This window comes from Hyperolius riggenbachi, chromosome 8 (genome assembly GCF_040937935.1).
Source record: "Hyperolius riggenbachi isolate aHypRig1 chromosome 8, aHypRig1.pri, whole genome shotgun sequence".
NCBI classification, from domain to species: domain Eukaryota; kingdom Metazoa; phylum Chordata; class Amphibia; order Anura; family Hyperoliidae; genus Hyperolius; species Hyperolius riggenbachi.
In genome coordinates this window covers 897,707-920,047 of record NC_090653.1, presented here as the reverse complement: position 1 = coordinate 920,047, position 22,341 = coordinate 897,707, and the positions used below count along the sequence as shown (strand labels likewise).

At 43.6% G+C, this 22,341-nt stretch overlaps 1 protein-coding gene across 2 annotated transcripts in view; it reads left to right on the top strand.

The window, feature by feature from the left end:
* Window positions 1–16,402, top strand: part of LOC137528617 (uncharacterized) — a 111,921-nt gene extending 95,519 nt beyond the window's left edge. The window contains exons 9-10 of one of the 2 annotated variants that reach the window (XR_011023441.1): window positions 14,169–14,296; window positions 15,151–16,402. Coding sequence is in view for 1 of the 2 variants with exons in the window: in XM_068249972.1 (XP_068106073.1) it covers window positions 14,169–14,194 (26 nt within the window). In the remaining variant the exon portion in view is untranslated. Of the gene's footprint in view, window positions 1–14,168; window positions 14,439–15,150 lie in introns of those variants that run through there. The other variant, XM_068249972.1, reaches the window with a different exon arrangement.
* The last annotated feature ends 5,939 nt before the right edge of the window (window positions 16,403–22,341 follow it).

Genomic DNA, 22,341 nt, shown 5'->3' with positions numbered 1-22,341 from the left:
AGAACCTATCATCCCAGGTAGTAAGGGATCTGTATACCAAGTTTCGTTCAAATTGGTCAAGCTGTCTTCAAGAGATCGCGGCACATACACACACGCACACGTACACACACACACTATACACACACACACTATACACACACACATACCCACATCCGATTTTATATATATAGATATAAAACCGGATGTATGTGTGTATGTATGTGTGTGTATGTGCCACAATCACTCAAACACCTTGACCATTTTGAATGAAACATGGTACACAGATCCTTTTCTATTTGGGATGATATGTTCTGGGGGTCTTGCGCCCCCCTCCCCCCTGCCCACCTGGGCGGAGCTACAAACAGCCAATCAGATTCCACCCATTCAAGTCAATGGAAAAAATGTAAAAGGCTGCCATTCTCACAGTAATCAAGCCAGAGTCCCCACACTTGGCACAGTTGGTCACTTGGTGACCGAGGTTACAAATCCAGGAAAAGTGGGCGGAGCATAAAACAGCCAATCAAATTTCACCTATTGAGTGTCAAAGGGAATATTTACATTGCTACCATTCTTACACTGTTAATGGCAGAGGCCTCTAACCTGATAGGTGACTGGGGTCCAAATTCACTAAAGGGGGTGGAACCACAAACAGCCAATCAGATTTGTTAGATTGATTTCAGCCATTCTTTTATTGGCAGGGTTCTCAAACTTGACACACTTGGTCACTGGATAACTGGGATTAATATTCAGAAAAGTGGGTGGAGCCTACAGCAGCCAATCAAAATTCACCTATTGATTTTCAAGGGGAATATTTACATTGCTGCCATTCTTACACTCTTAATGGCAGAGGCCTTAAATCTGGTACAGTTGGTCATTGGGAGACTGGGGTTTAAATTCTGAAAAGGGGGCAGGCTAAAAACAGCCATTCAGGTTTGTTTAATTTCAATGGTAAAAATGCAACTTATTCATGCCATGGACCCCAAAGCTCATAAACGTGGTTATTGAGTGACTGTATGTCAAGGTTAGAAACAGTGGGAGGAGCCAAAAACAAATAACTTTTACGTGAGGAAATATAACCTGCAGCCATTCTTACACTGTTAATGGCAGGGTTCCCAAACTTGGCACACTTGGTCACTGGGTGACTGGGATTAATATTCAGGAAAGTGGGTGGAGCCTACAACAGCCAGTCAAAATTCACTTATTGTTTTCAAGGGGAATATTGAAACTGCTGCCACTCTTACACTAATAATGGCAGAGGCTTCAAACCGGCTACAGTCGGTCAATAAGTGACTGGGGTTCAAATCCACTTAAGGGGTGGAGCCACAAACAGCCAATCAGATTTCTTTACTGGATAAACTGTTTCCATTCACACAATTTTGATGGCAGAAATCAAAAAGCTCAAAACTTGGTCATTAAGTGACGGTTACTGGGTGACTGGGATTAAAATTCAGAAAAGTGGGTGGAGCATAACAAGAAAATTCACCTGTTGTTTGTCACTGGATGACTGGGGTTCAAATTCAGAAAAGGGGTGGAGCCACAGCCAATCAGAATTGTTTCATTTCAATGTAAATTATTGATGCCAAACATTGCAAAGCTCACAAACTAGGTCATTGAGTCACTGTGTGTTAGGGTTAGAAAAGTTGTCGGAGCCAACACCAGCCAAATACATACCCCGGCAATGCAGGGCAATCAGCTAGTGAACATATAGTTCTGAGCACAGTGCTTTATAGAGAGTATACCAGTGTCCGCCACAGTCTATGGCCATTCCTCCGGACACAGACCAGGGAAGAGCTGAGCCTGGTACACGCCCCTGAGGATCCAGAGTGCTGGGCTGGCCAAGCATGTGTTCCCATTATAGAGTGCTTTATAGAGAGTATACCAGCGTCCACCACAGTCTATGGCCATTCCTCCGGACACAGATCAGGGAAGAGCTGAGCCTGGTACACGCCCCTGAGGATCCAGAGTGCTGGGCTGGCCAAGCATGTGTTCCCTTTATAGAGTGCTTTATAGAATATACCAGCGTCCACTCCAAAGTCTATGGCCATTCCTGCAGAAGGTAAACCCAGACACAGACCAGGGAAGAGCTGAGCCTGGTACATGCCCCTGAGAATCTAGTGTATATTGCAGCCATCCAGAGTGCTGGGCTGGCCGAGCCATGTGTACTTTTAATAGAGAGTATACCAGCGTCCGCCACAGTCTATGACCATTCTCCGGACACAGACCAGGGAAGAGCAGAGCCTGGTACACGCCCCTGAGAATCCAGAGTGCTGGGCTGGCCAAGCATGTGTTCCCTTTATAGAGTGCTTTATAGAGAGTATACCAGCGTCCGCCACAGTCTGTGGCCATTCCTCCCGACACAGATCAGGGAAGAGCTGAGCCTGGTTCACGCCCCTGAGGATCCAGATTGCTGGGCTGGCCAAGCATGTGTTACCTTTTTAGAGTGTTTTATAGAGAGTATACCAGCGTCCGCCACAGTCTATGGCCATTCCTCCGGACACAGATCAGGGAAGAGCTGAGCCTGGTACACGCCCCTGAGGATCCAGAGTGCTGGGCTGGCCAAGCATGTGTTCCCTTTATAGAGTGCTTTATAGAGAGTATACCAGCGTCCGCCACAGTCTATGGCCATTCCTCCGGACACAGATCAGGGAAGAGCTGAGCCTGGTACACGCCCTTGAGGATCCAGAGTGCTGGGCTGGCCAAGCATGTGTTCCCTTTATAGAGTGCTTTATAGAGAGTATACCAGCGTCCGCCACAGTCTATGACCATTCCTCCGGACACAGATCAGGGAAGAGCTGAGCCTGGTACACGCCCCTGAGGATCTAGTGTATATTGCAGCCATCCAGAGTGCTGGGCTGGCCGAGCCATGTGTACTTTTTATAGAGAGTATACCAGCGTCCGACACAGTCTTTGGCCATTCTTGCAGAAGGTAAGCCGAGACTAGTCATTGTATTACAGCACAGATCAGGGAAGAGCTGAGACTGGTACACGCTCCTGAGAATCCATATCACTGGGCTGGCCAAGCATGTGTTCTCTTCCTTCTCCAGTTCCATTGTGGGCTATGCGTTGTCCTTCCTCCCCTCTCCATAGCTACAGAACTAGTCTACAGACTAGCGACACGTCTGTCTAGCACTCAGCAGTGACCTGTCACCTGACAGATTGAGACCTGATGCCTCCAGGTGACAGTATGTGTGTATGCTCCTTATGTTGAGAGATTTATACATCTATCTGCAGCTTCATCCCTTTCCTTCAGAATTTTAATAAAGATCAGGGAACAGCCGTATTGAGATCCAACCACACACTAAATAGCTGAACTGAGCGTCAGTGCTTCCTGTGTATCCTGCCCCAGTGCTTTCCTCATGGTCCCAGCACAATAATCACCAGCCTATACAAGCACTGGCCAATCAATACAGGGATGATATTGGCTGGTTTGCAGATACATAGATTATATGTAGACAGAGAGAACAGACAGCAGGTGGGCCCACTCTCCATGCAGACACACGTGTGCAGTCACAGGCAGATATATATATGTATCTCTCTCTCTATCTATATATATATATATATATATATATATATATTAGAGAGAGCGCTCACTCTCCATGCAGACACACATGTGCAGTCACAGGCAGATATATATGTATCTCTCTCTCTGTGTATGTATATATACAGGATCTAAAAAAATTTGCATATTGTGATGAAGTTCATTATTTTCTGTAATGTACTGATAAACATTAGACTTTCATATATTTTAAATTCATTACACACAACTGAAGTAGTTCAAGCCTTTTATTGTTTTAATATTGATGATTTTGGCATACAGCTCATGAAAACCCAAAATTAGCTATCTCAAAAAATTAGCATATTTCCTCCGACCAATAAAAGAAAAGTGTTTTTTAACAAAAAAAGTCAACCTTCAAATAATTATGTTCAGTTATGCACTCAATACTTGGTCGGGAATCCTTTTGCAGAAATGACTGCTTCAATGTGGCGTGGCATGGAGGCAATCAGCCTGTGGCACTGCTCAGGTGTTATGGAGGCCCAGGATGCTTCGATAGCGGCCTTAAGCTCATCCAGAGTGTTGGGTCTTGCGTCTCTCAACTTTCTCTTCACAATATCCCACAGATTCTCTATGGAGTTCAGGTCAGGAGAGTTGGCAGGCCAATTGAGCACAGTAATACCATGGTCAGTAAACCATTTACCAGTGGTTTTGGCACTGTGAGCAGGTGCCAGGTCGTGCTGAAAAATGAAATCTTCATCTCCATAAAGCTTTTCAGCAGATGGTAGCATGAACCCACTTTTGAACCAGAAACAGCGGCAGAAGCGCCTGACCTGGGCTACAGAGAAGCAGCACTGGACTGTTGCTCAGTGGTCCAAAGTACTTTTTTCGGATGAAAGCAACTTTTACATGTCATTCAGAAATCAAGGTGCCAGTGTCTGGAGGAAGACTGGGGAGAGGGAAATGCCAAAATGCCTGAAGTCCAGTGTCAAGTACCCACAGTCAGTGATGGTCTGGGGTGCCATGTCAGCTGCTGGTGTTGGTCCACTGTGTTTTATCAAGGGCAGGGTCAATGCAGCTAGCTATCAGGAGATTTTGGAGCACTTCATGCTTCCATCTGCTGAAAAGCTTTATGGAGATGAAGATTTCATTTTTTAGCACGACCTGACACCTGCTCACAGTGCCAAAACCACTGGTAAATGGTTTACTGACCATGGTATTACTGTGCTCAATTGGCCTGCCAACTCTCCTGACCTGAACCCCATAGAGAATCTGTGGGATATTGTGAAGAGAAAGTTGAGAGACGCAAGACCCAACACTCTGGATGAGCTTAAGGCCTCTATCGAAGCATCCTGGGCCTCCATAACACCTGAGCAGTGCCACAGGCTGATTGCCTCCATGCCACGCCACATTGAAGCAGTCATTTCTGCAAAAGGATTCCCGACCAAGTATTGAGTGCATAACTGAACATCATTATTTGAAGGTTGACTTTTTTGTTTTAAAAACACTTTTCTTTTATTGGTCGGATGAAATATGCTAATTTTTTGAGATAGGAAATTTTGGGTTTTCATGAGCTGTATGCCAAAATCATCAATATTAAAACAATAAAAGGCTTGAACTACTTCAGTTGTGTGTAATGAATCTAAAATATATGAAAGTCTAATGTTTATCAGTACATTACAGAAAATAATGAACTTTATCACAATATGCAAAAATTTTTTAGAAGATCCTGTATATATATATATATATATATATATATATATATATATATATATATATATATACACATAAACATACATACATATATATGTATATATATATATATATATATATATATATTAGAGAGAGCGCTCACTCTCCATGCAGACACACGTGTGCAGTCACAGGCAGATATATATGTATCTCTCTCTCTCTGTATATATGTATATATATATATATTAGAGAGAGCGCTCACTCTCCATGCAGACACACGTGTGCAGTCACAGGCAGATACAGTGGGTTGCAAAAGTATTTGACTCCCTTGAAGTTTTCCACATTACTGCCACAAACTTGCATCAATTTTATTGGAATTCCACGTGAAAGACCAATATAATGTGGTGTACATGTGAGAAGTGGATCAAAAATCATACATCATTCCAAACATTTTTTACAAATAAATAACTGCAAAGTGGGGTGTGCGTAATAATTCAGCCCCCCTGAGTCAATACTTTGTAGAACCACCTTTTGCTGCAATTACAGCTGCCAGTCTTTTAGGGGATGTCTCTACCAGCTTTGCACATCTAGAGACTGAAATCCTTGCCCATTCTTCTTTGCAAAACAGCTCCAGCTCAGTCAGATTAGATGGACAGCGTTTGTGAACAGCAGTTTTCAGATCTTGCCACAGATTCTCGATTGGATTTAGATCTGGACTTTGACTGGGCCATTCTAACACATGGATATGTTTTGTTTTAAACCATTCCATTGTTGCCCTGGCTTTATGTTTAGGGTCATTGTCCTGCTGGAAGGCGAACCTCCGCCCCAGTCTCAAGTCTTTTGCAGATTCCAAGAGGTTTTCTTCCAAGATTGCCCTGTATTTGGCTCCATCCATCTTCCCATCAACTCTGACCAGCTTCCCTGTCCCTGCTGAAGAGAAGCACCCCCCGAGCATGATTCTGCCACCACCATATTTGACAATGGGGATGGTGTGTTCAGAGTGATGTGCAGTGTTAGTTTTCCGCCACACATAGCGGTTTGCATCTTGCCCAAAAAGTTCCATTTTGGTCTCATCTGACCAGAGCACCTTCTTCCACATGGTTGTTGTGTCCCCCACATGGCTTGTGGCAAACTGCAAATGGGACTTCTTATGCTTTCTGTTAACAATGCCTTTCTTCTTGCCACTCTTCCATAAAGGCCAACTTTGTACAGTGCATGACTAATAGTTGTCCTATGGACAGAGTCTCCCACCTGAGCTGTAGATCTCTGCAGCTCGTCCAGAGTCACCATGGGCCTCTTGACTGCATTTCTGATCAGCGCTCTCCTTGTTCGGCCTGTGAGTTTAGGTGGATGGCCTTGTCTTGGAAGAAGTATGGGACAACTGTAAACCTACCATTTCTGAATGATCGCTTGGAACAGTGCTCCGTGGGATGATCAAGGCTTTGGAAATCTTTTTGTAGCCTAAGCCTGCTTTAAAGGGAAGGCTCAAGCAAAATAAAAAAATGAGTTTCACTTACCTGGGGCTTCTACCAGCCCAATGCAGCCATCCTGTGTCCTCGTAGTCACTCACTGCTGCTCCGGTCCCCCGCTGGCAGCTTGCCGACCTCAGAGGTCGGCGGGCCGCATTGTGTAAATTTTTACGCATTCCCGCTAGTACAGGAACATTAACACATACATTTTTACGCGTTACTGGTTCAATGCGTACATTTTTACGCATTGAACCAGTAATGCGTAAAAATGTATGTGTTAATGTTCCTGTACTAGCGGGAATGCGTAAAAATGTACACAATGCGGCCCGCCGACCTCCGAGGTCGGCAAGCTGCCAGCGGGGGACCGGAGCAGCAGTGAGTGACTACGAGGACACAGGATGGCTGCATGGGGCTGGTAGAAGCCCCAGGTAAGTGAAACTCTTTTTTATTTTGCTTGGACATTCCCTTTAAATTTCTCAATAACTTGATCCCTGACCTGTCTTGTGTGTTCTTTGGACTTCACGGTGTTATTGCTTCCAATATTCTCTTAGACAACCTCTGAGGCCCTCACAGAGCAGCTGTATTTGAACTGACATTAGATCACACACAGGTGCACTCTATTTAGTCATTAGCACTCATCAGGCAATGTCTATGGGCAACTGACTGCACTCAGACCAAAAAAATTTTTGGAATCATGTATGATTTTCGTTCCACTTCTCACGTGTACACCACTTTGTATTGGTCTTTCACATGGAATTCCAATAAAATTGATTCATGTTTGTGGCAGTAATGTGACAAACTGTGGAAAACTTAAAGGGGGCCAAATACTTTTGCAAGCCACTGTATGTATGTATATATATATATATATATACAGGTATTAGAGAGAGCACTCACTCGCCATGCAGATACATGTGTGCAGTCACAGGCAGTTAGCTCTCTCTCTCTCTCTCTCTCTCTCTCTCTCTCTCTCTCTCTCTCTCTCTCTCTCTCTCTCTCTCTATATATATATATATATATATATATATGAGAGAGCGCTCACTCTCCATGCAGATACACGTGTGCAGTCAGTGTCTGAGTCAGGTGTCGGTGTCTGAGGTAAGGGCATTGATCTGTGTTCTTGTTCTGAATCAGAATAAAGAAGTTTTGAATCAGGCTGATACCATTTATTGGCTTCCAAGCCATGAGAGGAGTCAGTTATTAATGATTTTGTGGTACGCGAGCTCTGAAACAGCAAGTCTGTTCTGAATGCAGAATTGGTTCTGCTCTATTAAATGGTTGTTAACCTTTTTTCAATGTGCTTCCACCTCCCTTCCAACACTCCTTTACCTCTGTGGCCAGGGAAGGAATTCTCTGTAACATTACATCACGTGTTATTTGGAAGAAAAAGAGTCCTTTGTAGCTTTTGTGCAGGTTGATTTGGCACTGTGGTTTGCAGCAAGGCTTGGTAATTGGAGGCATATGTTCAGTGTATTGGGCTCTGGTCCTGCAGCCAAACAGAGGAGAAAGGGTAGGTATCGGAAAGTGAGGGTTGGATGTTGAAGAAGAGGGTATTGTGTGATCAGGTAAGATTAGATATCATTAGTTGGGATCAGTTCAGGTTAGGCACCGGGTATTGTAGGAGGAGCTTAGTGTGATCAGGTAAGATTAGGCGGGATCAGTTCAGGTTAGGCACTGTTGAGGAAGAGGGGTATTGTGACCTTTAGATTTAGCAGTGGTTGTTGGTTACTTTGAGTAGAACTGTTTCGGTTGAGTTATTGGGTAGGAACCATATTGGAGGTCATCAAACAGAATTTGCGGAGAGGTGACTGACTAAAGGTGCGTACACACGCACTACAGTTGAGGAAGATGGTTATTGTAGGAGGAGCTTAGTGTGATCAGGTTAGATTAGGCGGGATCAGTTCAGGTTAGGCACTGTTGAGGAAGAGGGGTATTGTGGGAGGAGCTTAGTGTGATCAGGTAAGATTAGGCAGGATCAGTTCAGGTTAGGCACTGTTGAGGAAGAGGGGTATGGTAGGAGGAGCTTAGTGTGATCAGGTAAGATTAGGCGGGATCAGCTCAGGTAAGCACTGTTGAGGAAGATGGTTCTTGTAGGAGGGGCTTAGTCTGATCAGGTAAGATTAGGCGGGATCAGCTCAAGTTAGGCACTGTTAGCTTTAGTTAAGGGACTTTTGCTTGAAGTTAAGTTAGTTGAATGTTTTCCGGTATTAGTCATGGAGAGAATGTGAAGATATAGCAAGAAACGTTTAGGTGATACCTTTAATGAATAACTGTACAAGATTTTCTTGCAAGCTTTCAAAACTTTCTCCTTCAGACATAATGGATCAGAACCGTATAAAGCTCTTCCTAACATTCACAACATATCAAGGTTTAAGTTGGGTGAAGTTAGTCATTGTTTTAATGGAGGTTGGAATGGGACGACTAGCAATTTGGAAAATCCCTAAAATGACTTATATAATGTTGTGATGTTATTGATTTACATAGCACCAGCATCTTCTGTGGCGCTGTACAATAGATTGCCATAACAATACAATATAAGCAATACCACAGTAACTGGCAGGCCGAGAAGAGATAGGGCGGGAGGAGAGGTGGATGAGTCGTGCAGCAGAGTTTACGATAGACTGTAGCGGGACTAAACGGTTAGCAGATAGGCCACCGTGCAGAGAGTTACAGTATAAACTTGAGATAATTAGACCATGTGCTAGAGGTTTAGTAGTGTCCTTTGAGAGAAAAGGGCAGATGCGGAAGATGGTTTTTTAGGTGGAGGCGACAAGAGGAGTATGGTTTTTCAATGTGTGGTTTGAATGAGAGAATTGAGTCCTGTATTACACCTGGAGACAGTAGTGATTGAAGTTCCATTAACAGGGATCGAGATGTCAGGCAGGGGTGTTGGATCATGATCTAGAAAAATAACAATTTGGTTCTTGTCCATGTTGAATTTTAGAAAACCGGAGGACATGAAGGAGGAGATAGCATTGAGACAGTCAGGAACACAAGCTGCTGGAGTAGCCAAGTCAGGAGCTAAAAGGTAGATTTGGGTGTATAGGTGATATTGGATGCCAAAGGAACTGATAAGCTGACCAAGACCACAAGTGTAGATGGAGAAAAGGAGAGGTCCAAGGACTGAGTCTTAGGTAACTCCAACAGTGAGAGGACATGGAGAGAAGGTGGTGCTAGAATTAGCGACTCTGAAGGTCCTATCTGTAAGATACGAGGAAAGCCAGGAGAGGGCAAGACCATAGCTTTCCATGGATGAGAGGATTTGGAGAAGGAGAGGATGGTGCACTGTGTCGAAAGCGGAATTGAGATCTAGGAGGATGAGAATAGAGACCTTTAGATTTAGCAGTGGTTGTTGGTTACTTTGAGTAGAACTGTTTCGGTTGAGTTATTGGGTAGGAACCATATTGGAGGTCATCAAACAGAATTTGCGGTGAGGTGACTGACTAAAGGTGCGTACACACGCACTACAGCAGCCAACGACGGGTCTGTCGGCACCTCCCGCTGGGTGGGTTTTCAGCAGACTGTAGTGCGTGTGTACGCACTGTCGACGGACTGATAAGGCTGTTCCTGAACGATTCGGGCGGCGGATGCACCAGCCTTATCAGTCCGCCGACAGTGTGTACACACGCACTACAGTCTGCTGAAAACCCACCCAGCGGGAGGTGCCGACGGACCCGTCGTTGGCTGCTGAAGTGCGTGTGTACGTACCTTAAGTCTGAGTGAACGTGGTGAGACAATGTCTAAGGGAAGCAGCCATGTTTATCACCAGGTCTGGGTGTGGCTGAACTGTAGGCCTCCATATGACAGTGAAGCAGGTGAGACAGTGTCTGAGTGGAGCAGCTAAGTATTCTGCAAGGATTCTGGTGCATCTCTGGAGAAGTACTGCAGTCTGTGTGACATACACGTCACATATACACCACGCCATTCTAAATTATAGCAAACTCTTCTCAGTCAGCTTGTTTTTAGAAACAAAATGCGCTTTGCTCAACTGATTGCCTTTAACATCCTATGTGTTCCAAAGTGTTACTTTTTCTATGACCTATATAACTTTTTAAGACATGTTAATCTATGTAGCAATCTCTTGCCTCAAAATAAACATATTTTGAAAATTTGTGCAGCTTTTTTTTTCCTTTGAAAAAAACATTTGAAGCATTTCTTAGGACCGAAGAGTGATGATCTCGACCCCTCCATCTGTGCAGGAAGTGGGATAGAATGTACTTCCTGCTCCCCGCCCTCATCCTGGATTTCAACTCAACAGATGGGCAGAAGAAGCAACAGGGCAAATAGCTGCCCGATATGTCACTGCCTGCCACCAACTGAAAAGAGCATGATCCCTCATGGACTGTGTACCCCCTTATACCTTATACTATACCCTCCCCATCCCTATGTACTGAATAGCTCTTATACTGCCCCCTATACCCTCCTCACCTTTATGGGCTGTATACCCCTTATACCTTATACTATACCCTCCTGATGCCTATGGACTGTATAGCTCTTATACTACCCCCTATACCCTCCTCACCCTTATAGGCTGTATACCCCTTATACTATACCCTCCTCATCTCTATGGACTGTATACTCCTTATACTGCCCCAATACCCTCCCCACCTCTATGGAGTGTATACTCCTTATACTGCCATATACAGTTGTATAATACATCTGATTATAATAATAATCCGAACATTTGTATAGCGCTTTTCTCCTGTCGGACTCAAAGCGCTCAAGAGCTGCAGCCACTGGGACTCACTCAAGAGGCCACCCTGCAGTGTTAGGGAGTCTTGCCTTGAACTCCTTACTGAATAGGTACTTGACCTAGCCAGGATTCAAACTCTGGTCTCCCATGTCAAAGGCAGAGCCCTCAACCAGTACTCTATCCAGCCACCACATCTTGGTATGTTTAAAGCTTGGACCCATGTCACATAAAAAATACTACAAACTCAATAAAAACATAAAAAGTAATTTTTAAAATTATGAATAAACTTGGGAAAGTTTTAGCAAAAGTACACGAGACATATGTTGTAACATTTTAACCGTGATAAGTAGTAGAATAAATTTTATGGTTGAGGCCTATGTCTTGTGTATTCTTTTTAGTGACAAACTGAATCAAAAGCAATAATTGTTTTACATACTCTGTACCAAAGTAACTTGTAAAATGAAAACAAAGTGACAGAATATAAAATACATATAATTTAAAATAAAAAATATTTAACGTATGTATGCCGTGAAGGGTATATTACTTTTTGTTGTTGTTGTTTTTCAAATAAGATTTTGTAATCATTGATTGTGTACAATGAGAACGAAAAAAAATCCAAAGTCCAAATACAATATTGCCACCATACATTGTACTAGGAACATAATCTAAATGCTGTCATAACCAGGATGGAGAAGCAAATAAAATGTGTGGGTTTATTAATTGTAAAACTATAATGGAGAAATACTGTGGTGTTGTTTTGGTTTTTTGTTTGTTTTTTTTTTTTGGTGTTTTGTTTTGTTTAAATTTTTCCCTTATGTTCCCTTTTAAAATGGATAGAAAGATAACGAAACAGAAATATCACCCACTAAAAGCCTAATTTTGTCCACAAAAAAAAATACATAGATCATTTAGGTGTGATAAGTAGTAATAAAGTTATCAGCAAATGAATGGGAGCAGCGCTGATATGTGAAAATTGCTCTGGGGCTGGCGTGGTTACGATATCGAATGCTCCACTACATATTTTAAACCCACCAACAGAAACAACTACATTGCGAAGAATAGTTACCATCATCCCGGTTGGCTGAATTCTCTCCTGAAAAGTGAATGCTTGCTTGTTTTTAGAAACTGTTCCACACAGGAAGGCTATGAAAAGGAATCCTCGATTTTAGCAGATAATTTGTGGAAAACACACAGTACAATGGATATTTGGTGCAAGCGGAATAGGAAGGATGAACTGCATGGTGTAGGAGAAGCGATCTTAATACCCAGTACAAAGAGATATGAAACCTTCTCAGTAGACGTTGGCATATCCTTCACATGGACCCAGAACTGGAAATAGTGATACCAGATAAAGCAATGGTTCTCATTTATAAGACACTCTAACGAGCAACAGACGTCCCAGAAGGAAACTCCAGGAGAAGTTTGGATTTTACTGGTTTCTAGAAATATGGATTCTGCTTTGCATGTAGAGGTTGCAAAAATGTGCAGAGAAGAACCGCTAGTTTTAAATGACAACCGAGGTGACGTGTGTATGTACTGTGCCTAGCACACATATGACTAGGCTGTGTTCCTTTTTTTTCTTTCTTTGCCTGAAAAAAGTTAAACATCAGGTATGCAAGTGACAGTTTCTGTCTCGGTCGGGACTGGGTCAGACTATAGCATAACCCTCACCGATAAGTAATTACAGCCATAAAACACTTTCCTGGTAGTAAATGGCCTCAGAGAGCAGGAAAGAGATAAGAAGGGTTAAGCTCTAACATACTTCAATGAAGGTGTCATTGAGCAGAGGCAATGAAACTGTAAAAACTAGATTCAAATATACAATAAAACTGTGAGATATCTTTAAAAAAAAGTCATTTTTAGGAGAAGGATAGATACAATTGTTTATCTCATCACTTTATTTTCACAATGCAAAAGATTTCTGTGGACAGCAAAGGATAGAGGTATTGTCTCCCAAAAAGAACATGACTTTTTGATTGTTAAGCACCCTGTGGTACCCACGTTTTACTTATTACCCAAAATCCATAAAAAACAAATTTGTCCCCCTGGTAGGCCCATAGTATCTGGGATTGGCAGCATTACAGCACCATGTTGTGAGTTTATCGACTTCTTTCTACAACACCATGTACAAAGTCTGAATTCTTATCTTCGGGACAGTATGGACCTTTTGAAGATCCTGGAAGATCTTACAGTACCAAAAGGCACTTTATTGGTGAGCTTTGACGTTGAATCGTTATACACTAATATTACACATGAATGGGCCCTCAAAGCAATTAAATACTTTTTAGAGACAGAAGATAATCAGCAAGGAGAACTGAGAGCATTTATCTTGCAATTAACTGACTTTGTGTTGGGGCACAACTATTTTGTTTTTGACAATTCTTTTTATAAACAGATCTGTGGTGTTGCAATGGGCGCAAAATGCGCGCCATCGGTGGCCAACCTATTCCTTGGACTTTGGGAAAGAGAAGTTGTCTTTGGACAGGACTTTGAGAAGTTTCATCCTCACATATTAGGTTGGCACAGATTTATAGATGATATTTTTATGCTGTGGGATGGGCCTAGAGAATTATGTGATGAATTTACGAATGCTTTGAACAACAACAATATGAACATTGTGTTAACGAGACACATTTCTTTCACAGAGATGGAATTTTTGGATATAAAGATCAAGATCGATACAGAAGGCCACTTACAAACAGATCTGTTTCATAAGCAGACAGCAGTAAATTCGCTGTTACACTACAAAAGTGCACATACTAGGTCATTACGTGACAATATCCCTACAGGACAGTTTTTGAGAGCTCGTCGCATTTATTCTAATGAAGCTGATTTTTCTTCACAGGCACAAAGTCTCACAAATCGATTTAAAGAAAGGGGATATCCCAAGAAGGTCATATCTAAGGCTTACCAACGAGCAAAATCCAGTACACGAAGCGATCTACTTCTACTACTACTTCTACTACTGGAATGGTGAGATTTAGCACAATCTATAATAATCAGTGGAGAGACATTTATAAAGTTTTAAATCGTACTTGGCCTATTTTACAGTCAGACACGACCGTGGCGAATTTTATTAGTCCCCATGCATCCATCTCAGCAAATAAATGCCCCACTCTTAAAGACAAGCTCTGTTCAAGCCACTACATGCATGTGGATAGGAGAAGATGTACTGGTCCCCTTCGGGGCAGTCACCCTTGTGGGGACTGCAACATATGTAGGTATATGTATCCCTGCATGAATGTCGGAAGATGTAGGGGAACTGAAAGTTTCAGGATTAAAGGATTTATAAACTGCAGGAGCACAGAGGTGATTTATGTTATTACCTGTCCATGTCAAAAGCTGTATGTTGGCCAAACAAAGAACATGTTGAAAACTCGTATACAATAACATTTATCAAATATAAGATTGGCCCCTAAACATTTGGAGGAAGGGAAAAAATTGACCTCTGTGGCATCACACTTTTTATACGAACACCAAGGCTCATGCAGGGGCCTCAAAGTGTGTGGCATAGAACAGGTCAAACTTAATATTAGAGGGGGTGACTTGGTAAAACAACTCCTGAGAAGAGAGGCTAGATGGATCTGCCAACTGAATAGTATGTCACCTGCAGGATTAAATGAAGAAATTGATTGGTCTGGTTTCCTTGGGTAGGGCCTGGAAACTGGGCCTTGCTGAAACTTAGGAATTATACATGTATACATACCATTGGAGAGGTTTCATGGGGGATGTACATGTAGGATGTAAATCAGTGCTGGATTGTGTATATGCCACTATTGGAATATTAATTTGTGGAATTCACTGTCTCTTCTTCTTTTTATGTGCAGAAGTGTTGTTATCTATGTTGATCAAGGGTGGGGCCTATTAATAATATGGACCTTCTTTGTATGGACCTTGGAGCAGCATATCTTGGACTCTTCCTGTGGAACCTATTGGGTATTGTACAAATTATAGTGTCCAAGGACGATGCCTCTTTAAGAACTGATTGAATAATGGAAGATTGCCCATCGTGAAAATCGTGGAGGGTTTTGTTCCTTTAACAAACTGGCTCCCTTTAAGATCATGTAAAAATGTACATTGGTTTCTATAGTTTGTGAATTGATATGACCATGTGTGTATTTGCAAACACTCCTGTATGGTGGTGGGACTATGAGATAATGTGTTGGGATCTATGTATATTTCCTTTGTCTCTGGGAGCTCTTTCTTTCTTTTATTGTCCATTCATCATTCCTTCACTCTATCTTGGTACTGCCTCTGCATGATATACAGCAAGCTTCTCATTCTCGGCATGTTCTTGATGTGGAGGTCTACCTTAACATTCTATTGTATAGTGCGGAGGTTTGATTGTGGTGATATCCACGGAACCACTTTCGTATAGCGTCCTTAATTGTCCATAGAAGTGAATTGTTGCCATATATATGTGCCAAGATGCAGAATACGTACCTGACACTTCCGCGTTCCAGCGTGGTCTGCGCTTCCTGGTCTCTGCCGTGAGTATCTCCGCCTCCGGTGACGTCATTTCCGGGGACGGGGCTTTTCTCTGCGACGTTCCTCCGATCTCATTTAAACGCCGCAATGGCGGCGAAACAGCATGGTGTCTCCCTCCCACCTTGAGAAAGCGGGGTAACTCCCGCGAAACTAGTGGGTCCGTTGAGGGGATCCTCTGCCGCACTCTGCCTCCGCTTTGCTTACCTCCCTCATGGCTTACCTGGCTAAGTATTGATCCTTTTCTCTTTTTTCCACTATAGGCTGCCCATTCACTGGTCTTGCCTACTATTTTTTACCTCCAATATATAATTCTTTTTCCCCATATATTTATAGATTTAGGTGTGTGTATCTACTATGTGGATTCCTTATTAATTGTTCGGCACTTTGATATATTTGAGCAATTCTCATCATTCACTGTTTATTCATTACTGAACCCGGGTTCTTACCAATGAGGGCTCATTATTGAGCCCTTTGAGGATTTGCATTAACCGTGTATATTCATTACTATATAGGAGGTTATATATATTGCATTGCGGATTTATTGTATTTTGGGCAGAGTATATGATGGGTCTGTTTCCCAATTTTAATTGTTTTTAAACATGAATGTTTTGTGAAGTGCCGTGTTTTAGACACATTTCTAATATTGATACAATAAAGACAATTATTTTTGATACTTTCCTCAATTGCCCTCAGCGGTGCTAATTTATAGGGTTTTCTTTTCTCTCATTGTATATCACTTTATTTTCACCTCGGATGTCCTTTTAAGGACAGCACTGGAAGCAATATATGTGTAAGATGGTGGTGAACCTCCTCCCTGCTGTATGTGGGACTGACAGGGAGGGCATTCAAGGAGGAGGAGTTATGAACAGGCTTTGAGGAGTGCTCTGTTTCAGCAGTATATACGGGGTACACAGCAACATGTAAATACAAAACACATCAGAGATCTGAGTGGCCTCATGTTCTGTATATCAGACCAGGCGAGAGGTGACATGGAAATAATAGGGAGAAAGACAAATGGATCTATAGACTAAACTGCTTGAACCCTCAAGGATTAAATATTGACTTTGAATGAAATAGTTTTTAATTTGCAACAGTAAGTCCAATAAGGATTAAAGAAGCCAAGGTAGGATGGACAATTTGATTATAGCTGGATTTTTATTAGAGCTGGATTTGTGGACTGGGAGCATGAAAAGCAACTGTAAATGTACTTTCTGAACACAGGGTGGCAGTGTTGGGCTGGTGGAATATGGGGCAGTGTAAAGTATATTAGACTTTTGTATACTTTATTATTATTTATTTATATAGTGCCAGCATCTTCCGTAGCGCTGTACATAATACAAACAAATAATGGGGAACAATTATACATAAGAAATACAAGACACTGTACAGTCATAAACATACATATATCCAGGCACATCGCCTCTAGTTAGGACATTAAATAAATTATTAGGGAAAGGGAGGTGCTGAAGTGGGTGTGGCTAGAAACAGCAAAAATCTATTAACCCTTCGCACTCTCACATGCAAATGTTCAAACAAATGCATTCACAGATTTACTCATCCAGGCACCACTGTTATCCCTACAGCCAAGTTACAAGCCGGGGTTTTAGTTCACAGAAGAATGCATTCTTCTGCTTAGTCACCTATACTGCGCAGAAGTACCCAGGTAAACATAGGTGTCCTAACTCTGGCCCTGTAACATGCATAGTGCAGACATGCAAACACATTCATTGCATCAAACCTATCAATGGATTAGGAGCACACATCCTAACTTCCTCTCCTGGGAAAGACGGTGCATCTTACCAATCGCACTAGGGAGCTAATGTTATGTGTCCATGTGCACCATGCGCATACACCAGCATAAGCTGTGTGCATGCTGACCAACACATACAGGGGAAGGGGGAGTGCACCGAATTGGACCCTAGCCACAGGGGTCAATGATAAGAATAAACATACATATATCCAGGCACATCGCCTCTAGTTAGGACATTAAATAAATTATTAGGGAAAGGGAGGTGCTGAAGTGGGTGTGGCTAGAAACAGCAAAAATCTATTAACCCTTCGCACTCTCACATGCAAATGTTCAAACAAATGCATTCACAGATTCACTCATCCAGGCACCACTGTTATCCCTACAGCCAAGTTACAAGCCGGGGTTTTAGTTCACAGAAGAATGCATTCTTATGCTTAATCACCTATACTGCGCAGAACTACCCAGGTAAGCATAGGTGTCCTAACTCTGGCCCTGTAACATGCATAGTGCAGACATGCAAACACATTCATTGCATCAAACCTATCAATGGATTAGGAGCACACATCCTGACGTCCTCTCCTGGGACAGATAGTGCATCTTACCAATCGCACAAGGGAGCTAACGTTATGTGTCCATGTGCACCATGCACATACACCAGCATAAGCTGTGTGCTAACGTAATGTATCCATGTGCACCATGTACATACACCAGCATAAGCTGTGTGCTAACGTAATGTATTCATGTGCACCATGCACACACAACAGCATAAGCTGTGTGCTAACGTTATGTATCTATGCGCATACACCAGCATAAGCTGTGTGCTAACGTAATGTATCCATGCGCACCATGCACATACACCAGCATAAGCTGTGTGCTAACGTTATGTATCCATGCGCACCATGCACATACACCCGCATAAGCTGTGTGCTAACGTTATGTATCCATGTGCACCATGCGCATACACCAGCATAAGCTGTGTGCATGCTGACCAACACATACAGGGGAAGGAGGGAGTGCACTGAATTAGACCCTAGCCACAGGGGTCAGTAACAAGAAAAATACATATATCCAGGCACATCGCCTCTAGTTAGGACATTAAATAAGTTATTAGGGAAAGGGAGGTGCTGAAGGGGGTGTGGCTAGAAACAGCAAAAATCAATTAACCATTCGCACTCTCACATGCAAATGTTCAAACAAATGCATTCACAGATTTACTCATCCAGGCACAACTGTTATCCCTACAGCTAAATTAAAAGTCAGGGTTTTAGTTCACAGAAGAATGCATTCTACTGTATAGTCATGACATTGAATAGAATAAATATAGATACATACATAGTTGATGTGTAGTTGGTACATGTACATATGTTAAAATAACAGCAGTATGAGAAACACTAGGAGGAGGCCCCTGCCCTTGCGGTCTTACAATCTAGAGGGTAGTGGGGAGGAAACACTAGGCGGAGGCCCCTGCCCTTGCGGGCTTACAATCTAGAGGGTAGTGGGGAGGAAACACTAGGAAGAGGTCCCTGCCCTTGCGGGCTTACAATCTAGAGGGTAGTGGGGAGGAAACACTAGGAGGAGGTCCCTGCCCTTGCGGGCTTACAATGTAGTGGGGAGGAAACACTAGGAAGAGGTCCCTGCCCTTGCGGGCTTACAATCTAGAGGGTAGTGGGGAGGAAACACTAGGAGGAGGTCCCTGCCCTTGCGGGCTTACAATCTAGAGGGTAGTGGGGAGGAAACACAAGGAGGAGGTCCCTGCCCTTACGGGCTTACAATCTAGAGGGTAGTGGGGAGGAAACACTAGGAGGAGGTCCCTGCCCTTGCGGGCTTACAATCTAGAGGGTAGTGGGGAGGAAACACTAGGGGGAGGTCCCTGTCCTTGTAGGCTTACAATCTAGAGGGTAGTGGGGAGGAAACACTAGGAGGAGGTCCCTGTCCTTGTGAGCTTACAATCTAGAGGGTAGTGGGGAGGAAACACTAGGAGGAGGCCCCTGCCCTTGTAGGCTTACAATCTAGAGGGTAGTGGGGAGGAAACACTAGGAGGAGGTCCCTGTCCTTGTGAGCTTACAATCTAGAGGGTAGTGGGAGGAAACACTAGGAGGAGGTCCCCGCCCTTGCTGGCTTACAATCTAGAGGGTAGTGGGGAGGAAACACTAGGAGGAGGCCCCTGCCCATGCGGGCTTACAATCTAGAGGGTAGTGGGGAGGAAACACTAGGAGCAGGCCCCTGCCCTTGCGGGCTTACAATGTAGAGGGTAAGAAAAACAAGTTTGCTTTCCTAAAACAGAAAGAATTTGCGATAATTCAGGTTGGAGTGAGCTCGAGATGTCTCCCAGAGCAACACTGCTGAATATATGCAAATTAACCATTGTACCCTTAGAAGCTAAACACACCTCCAGAACCGCTGGAATGCAATGATGTGTCAACTTGTTAATATGTACAGAGCCATAATAATCCAACATGCATACAGACTGTTTCGGATTGTTTGATCCTCATCAGTGCATGGCATGGATTAATTTGGCTCTATGGAGTAGGGCTTGTAAATCCGAGAGGCACAGACTAACCAGCAAGCTCATGGTGACCCAGAATCTAGAGGGTAGTGTGGAGGAAACACTAGGCGGAGGCCCCTGCCCTTGCGGGCTTACAATCTAGAGGGTAGTGGGGAGGAAACACTAGGAGGAGGTCCCTGCCCTTGTGAGCTTACAATCTACAGGGTAGTGGGGAGGAAAAACTAGGAGGAGGTCCCTGCCTTTGTGAGCTTACAATCTAGAGGGTAGTGGGGAGGAAACACTAGGAGGAGGTCCCTGCGCTTGTGAGCTTACAATCTAGAGGGTAGTGGGGAGGAAACACTAGGCGGAGGTCCCTGCCCTTGTGGGCTTACAATCTAGAGGGTAGTGGGGAGGAAACACTAGGCGGAGGTCCCTGCCCTTGTGAGCTTACAATCTAGAGGGTAGTGGGGAGGAAACACTAGGCGGAGGCCCCTGCCCTTGCGGGCTTACAATCTAGAGGGTAGTGGGGAGGAAACACTAGGAGGAGGTCCCTGCCCTTGCGGGCTTACAATCTAGAGGGTAGTGGGGAGGAAACACTAGGAGGAGGTCCCTGCCCTTGCGGGCTTACAATCTAGAGGGTAGTGGGGAGGAAACACTAGGAGGAGGTCCCTGCCCTTGCGAGCTTACAATCTAGAGGGTAGTGGGGAGGAAACACTAGGAGGAGGTCCCTGCCCTTGTGAGCTTACAATCTAGAGGGTAGTGGGGAGGAAACACTAGGAGGAGGCCCCTGCCCTTGCGGGCTTACAATCTAGAGGGTAGTGGGGAGGAAACACTAGGAGGAGGTCCCTGCCCTTGTGAGCTTACAATCTAGAGGATAGTGGGGAGGAAACACTAGGCGGAGGCCCCTGCCCTTGCGGGCTTACAATCTAGAGGGTAGTGGGGAGAAAACACTAGGAGGAGGTCCCTGCCCTTGCAGGCTTACAATCTAGAGGGTAGTGGGGAGGATACACTAGGAGGAGGTCCCTGCCCTTGCGGGCTTACAATCTAGAGGGTAGTGGGGAGTAGTGTTGGGCGAACAGTGTTCGCCACTGTTCGGGTTCTGCAGAACATCACCCTGTTCGGGTGATGTTCGGGTTCGGCCGAACACCTTATGGTGTTCGGCCAAACTGTTCGGCCATATGGCCGAACTAAGAGCGCATGGCCGAACCCGAACGTTCGGCTAGCGCTGTGATTGGCCGAACGGGTCACGTGTAGTGTTGGGCGAACATCTAGATGTTCGGGTTCGGGCCGAACATGGCCGAACTCCGAACATAATGGAAGTCAATGGGGACCCGAACTTTCGTGCTTTGTAAAGCCTCCTTACATGCTACATACACCAAATTTACAGGGTATGTGCACCTTGGGAGTGGGTACAAGAGGAAAAAATTTTTTAGCAAAAAGAGCTTATAGTTTTTGAGAAAATCGATTTTAAAGTTTCAAAGGGAAAACTGTCTTTTAACCACTTCGGGACCACAGTCTTTTCGCCCCTTAAGGACCAGAGCCTTTTTCTCCATTCAGACCACTGCAGCTTTCACGGTTTATTGCTCGGTCATACAACCTACCACCTAAATGAATTTTACCTCCTTTTCTTGTCACTAATACAGCTTTCTTTTGATGCTATTTGATTGCTGCTGCGAGTTTTACTTTTTATTATATTCATCAAAAAAGACATGAATTTTGTCAAAAAAATGACTTTTTTAACTTTCTGTGCTGACATTTTTCAAATAAAGTAAAATTTCCTATACATTTGAGCGCGAAAGTTATTCTGCTACATGTCTTTGATAAAAAAAAAAACATTCAGTGTATATTTATTGGATTGGGTAAAAGTTATAGCGTTTACAAACTATGGTGCCAAAAGTGAATTTTCCCATTTTCAAGCATCTCTGACTTTTCTGCGCACCTGTCATGTTTCATGAGGGGCTAAAATTCCAGGATAGTACAAATACCCCCCAAATGACCCCATTTTGGAAAGAAGACATCCCAAAGTATTCAGTGAGAGGCATGGTGAGTTCATAGAAGATTTTATTTTTTGTCACAAGTTAGCGGAAAATGACAGTTTGTGACAAAAAAAAAAAAAAAAAAAAGTTTCCATTTCTTCTAACTTGCGACAAAAAAAAATGAAATCTGCCACGGACTCACTATGCTCCTCTCTGAATACCTTGAAGTGTCTACTTTCCAGAATGGGGTCATTTGTGGGGTGTGTTTACTGTCCTGGCATTTGGGGGGTGCCTAATTGTAAGCACCCCTGTAAAGCCT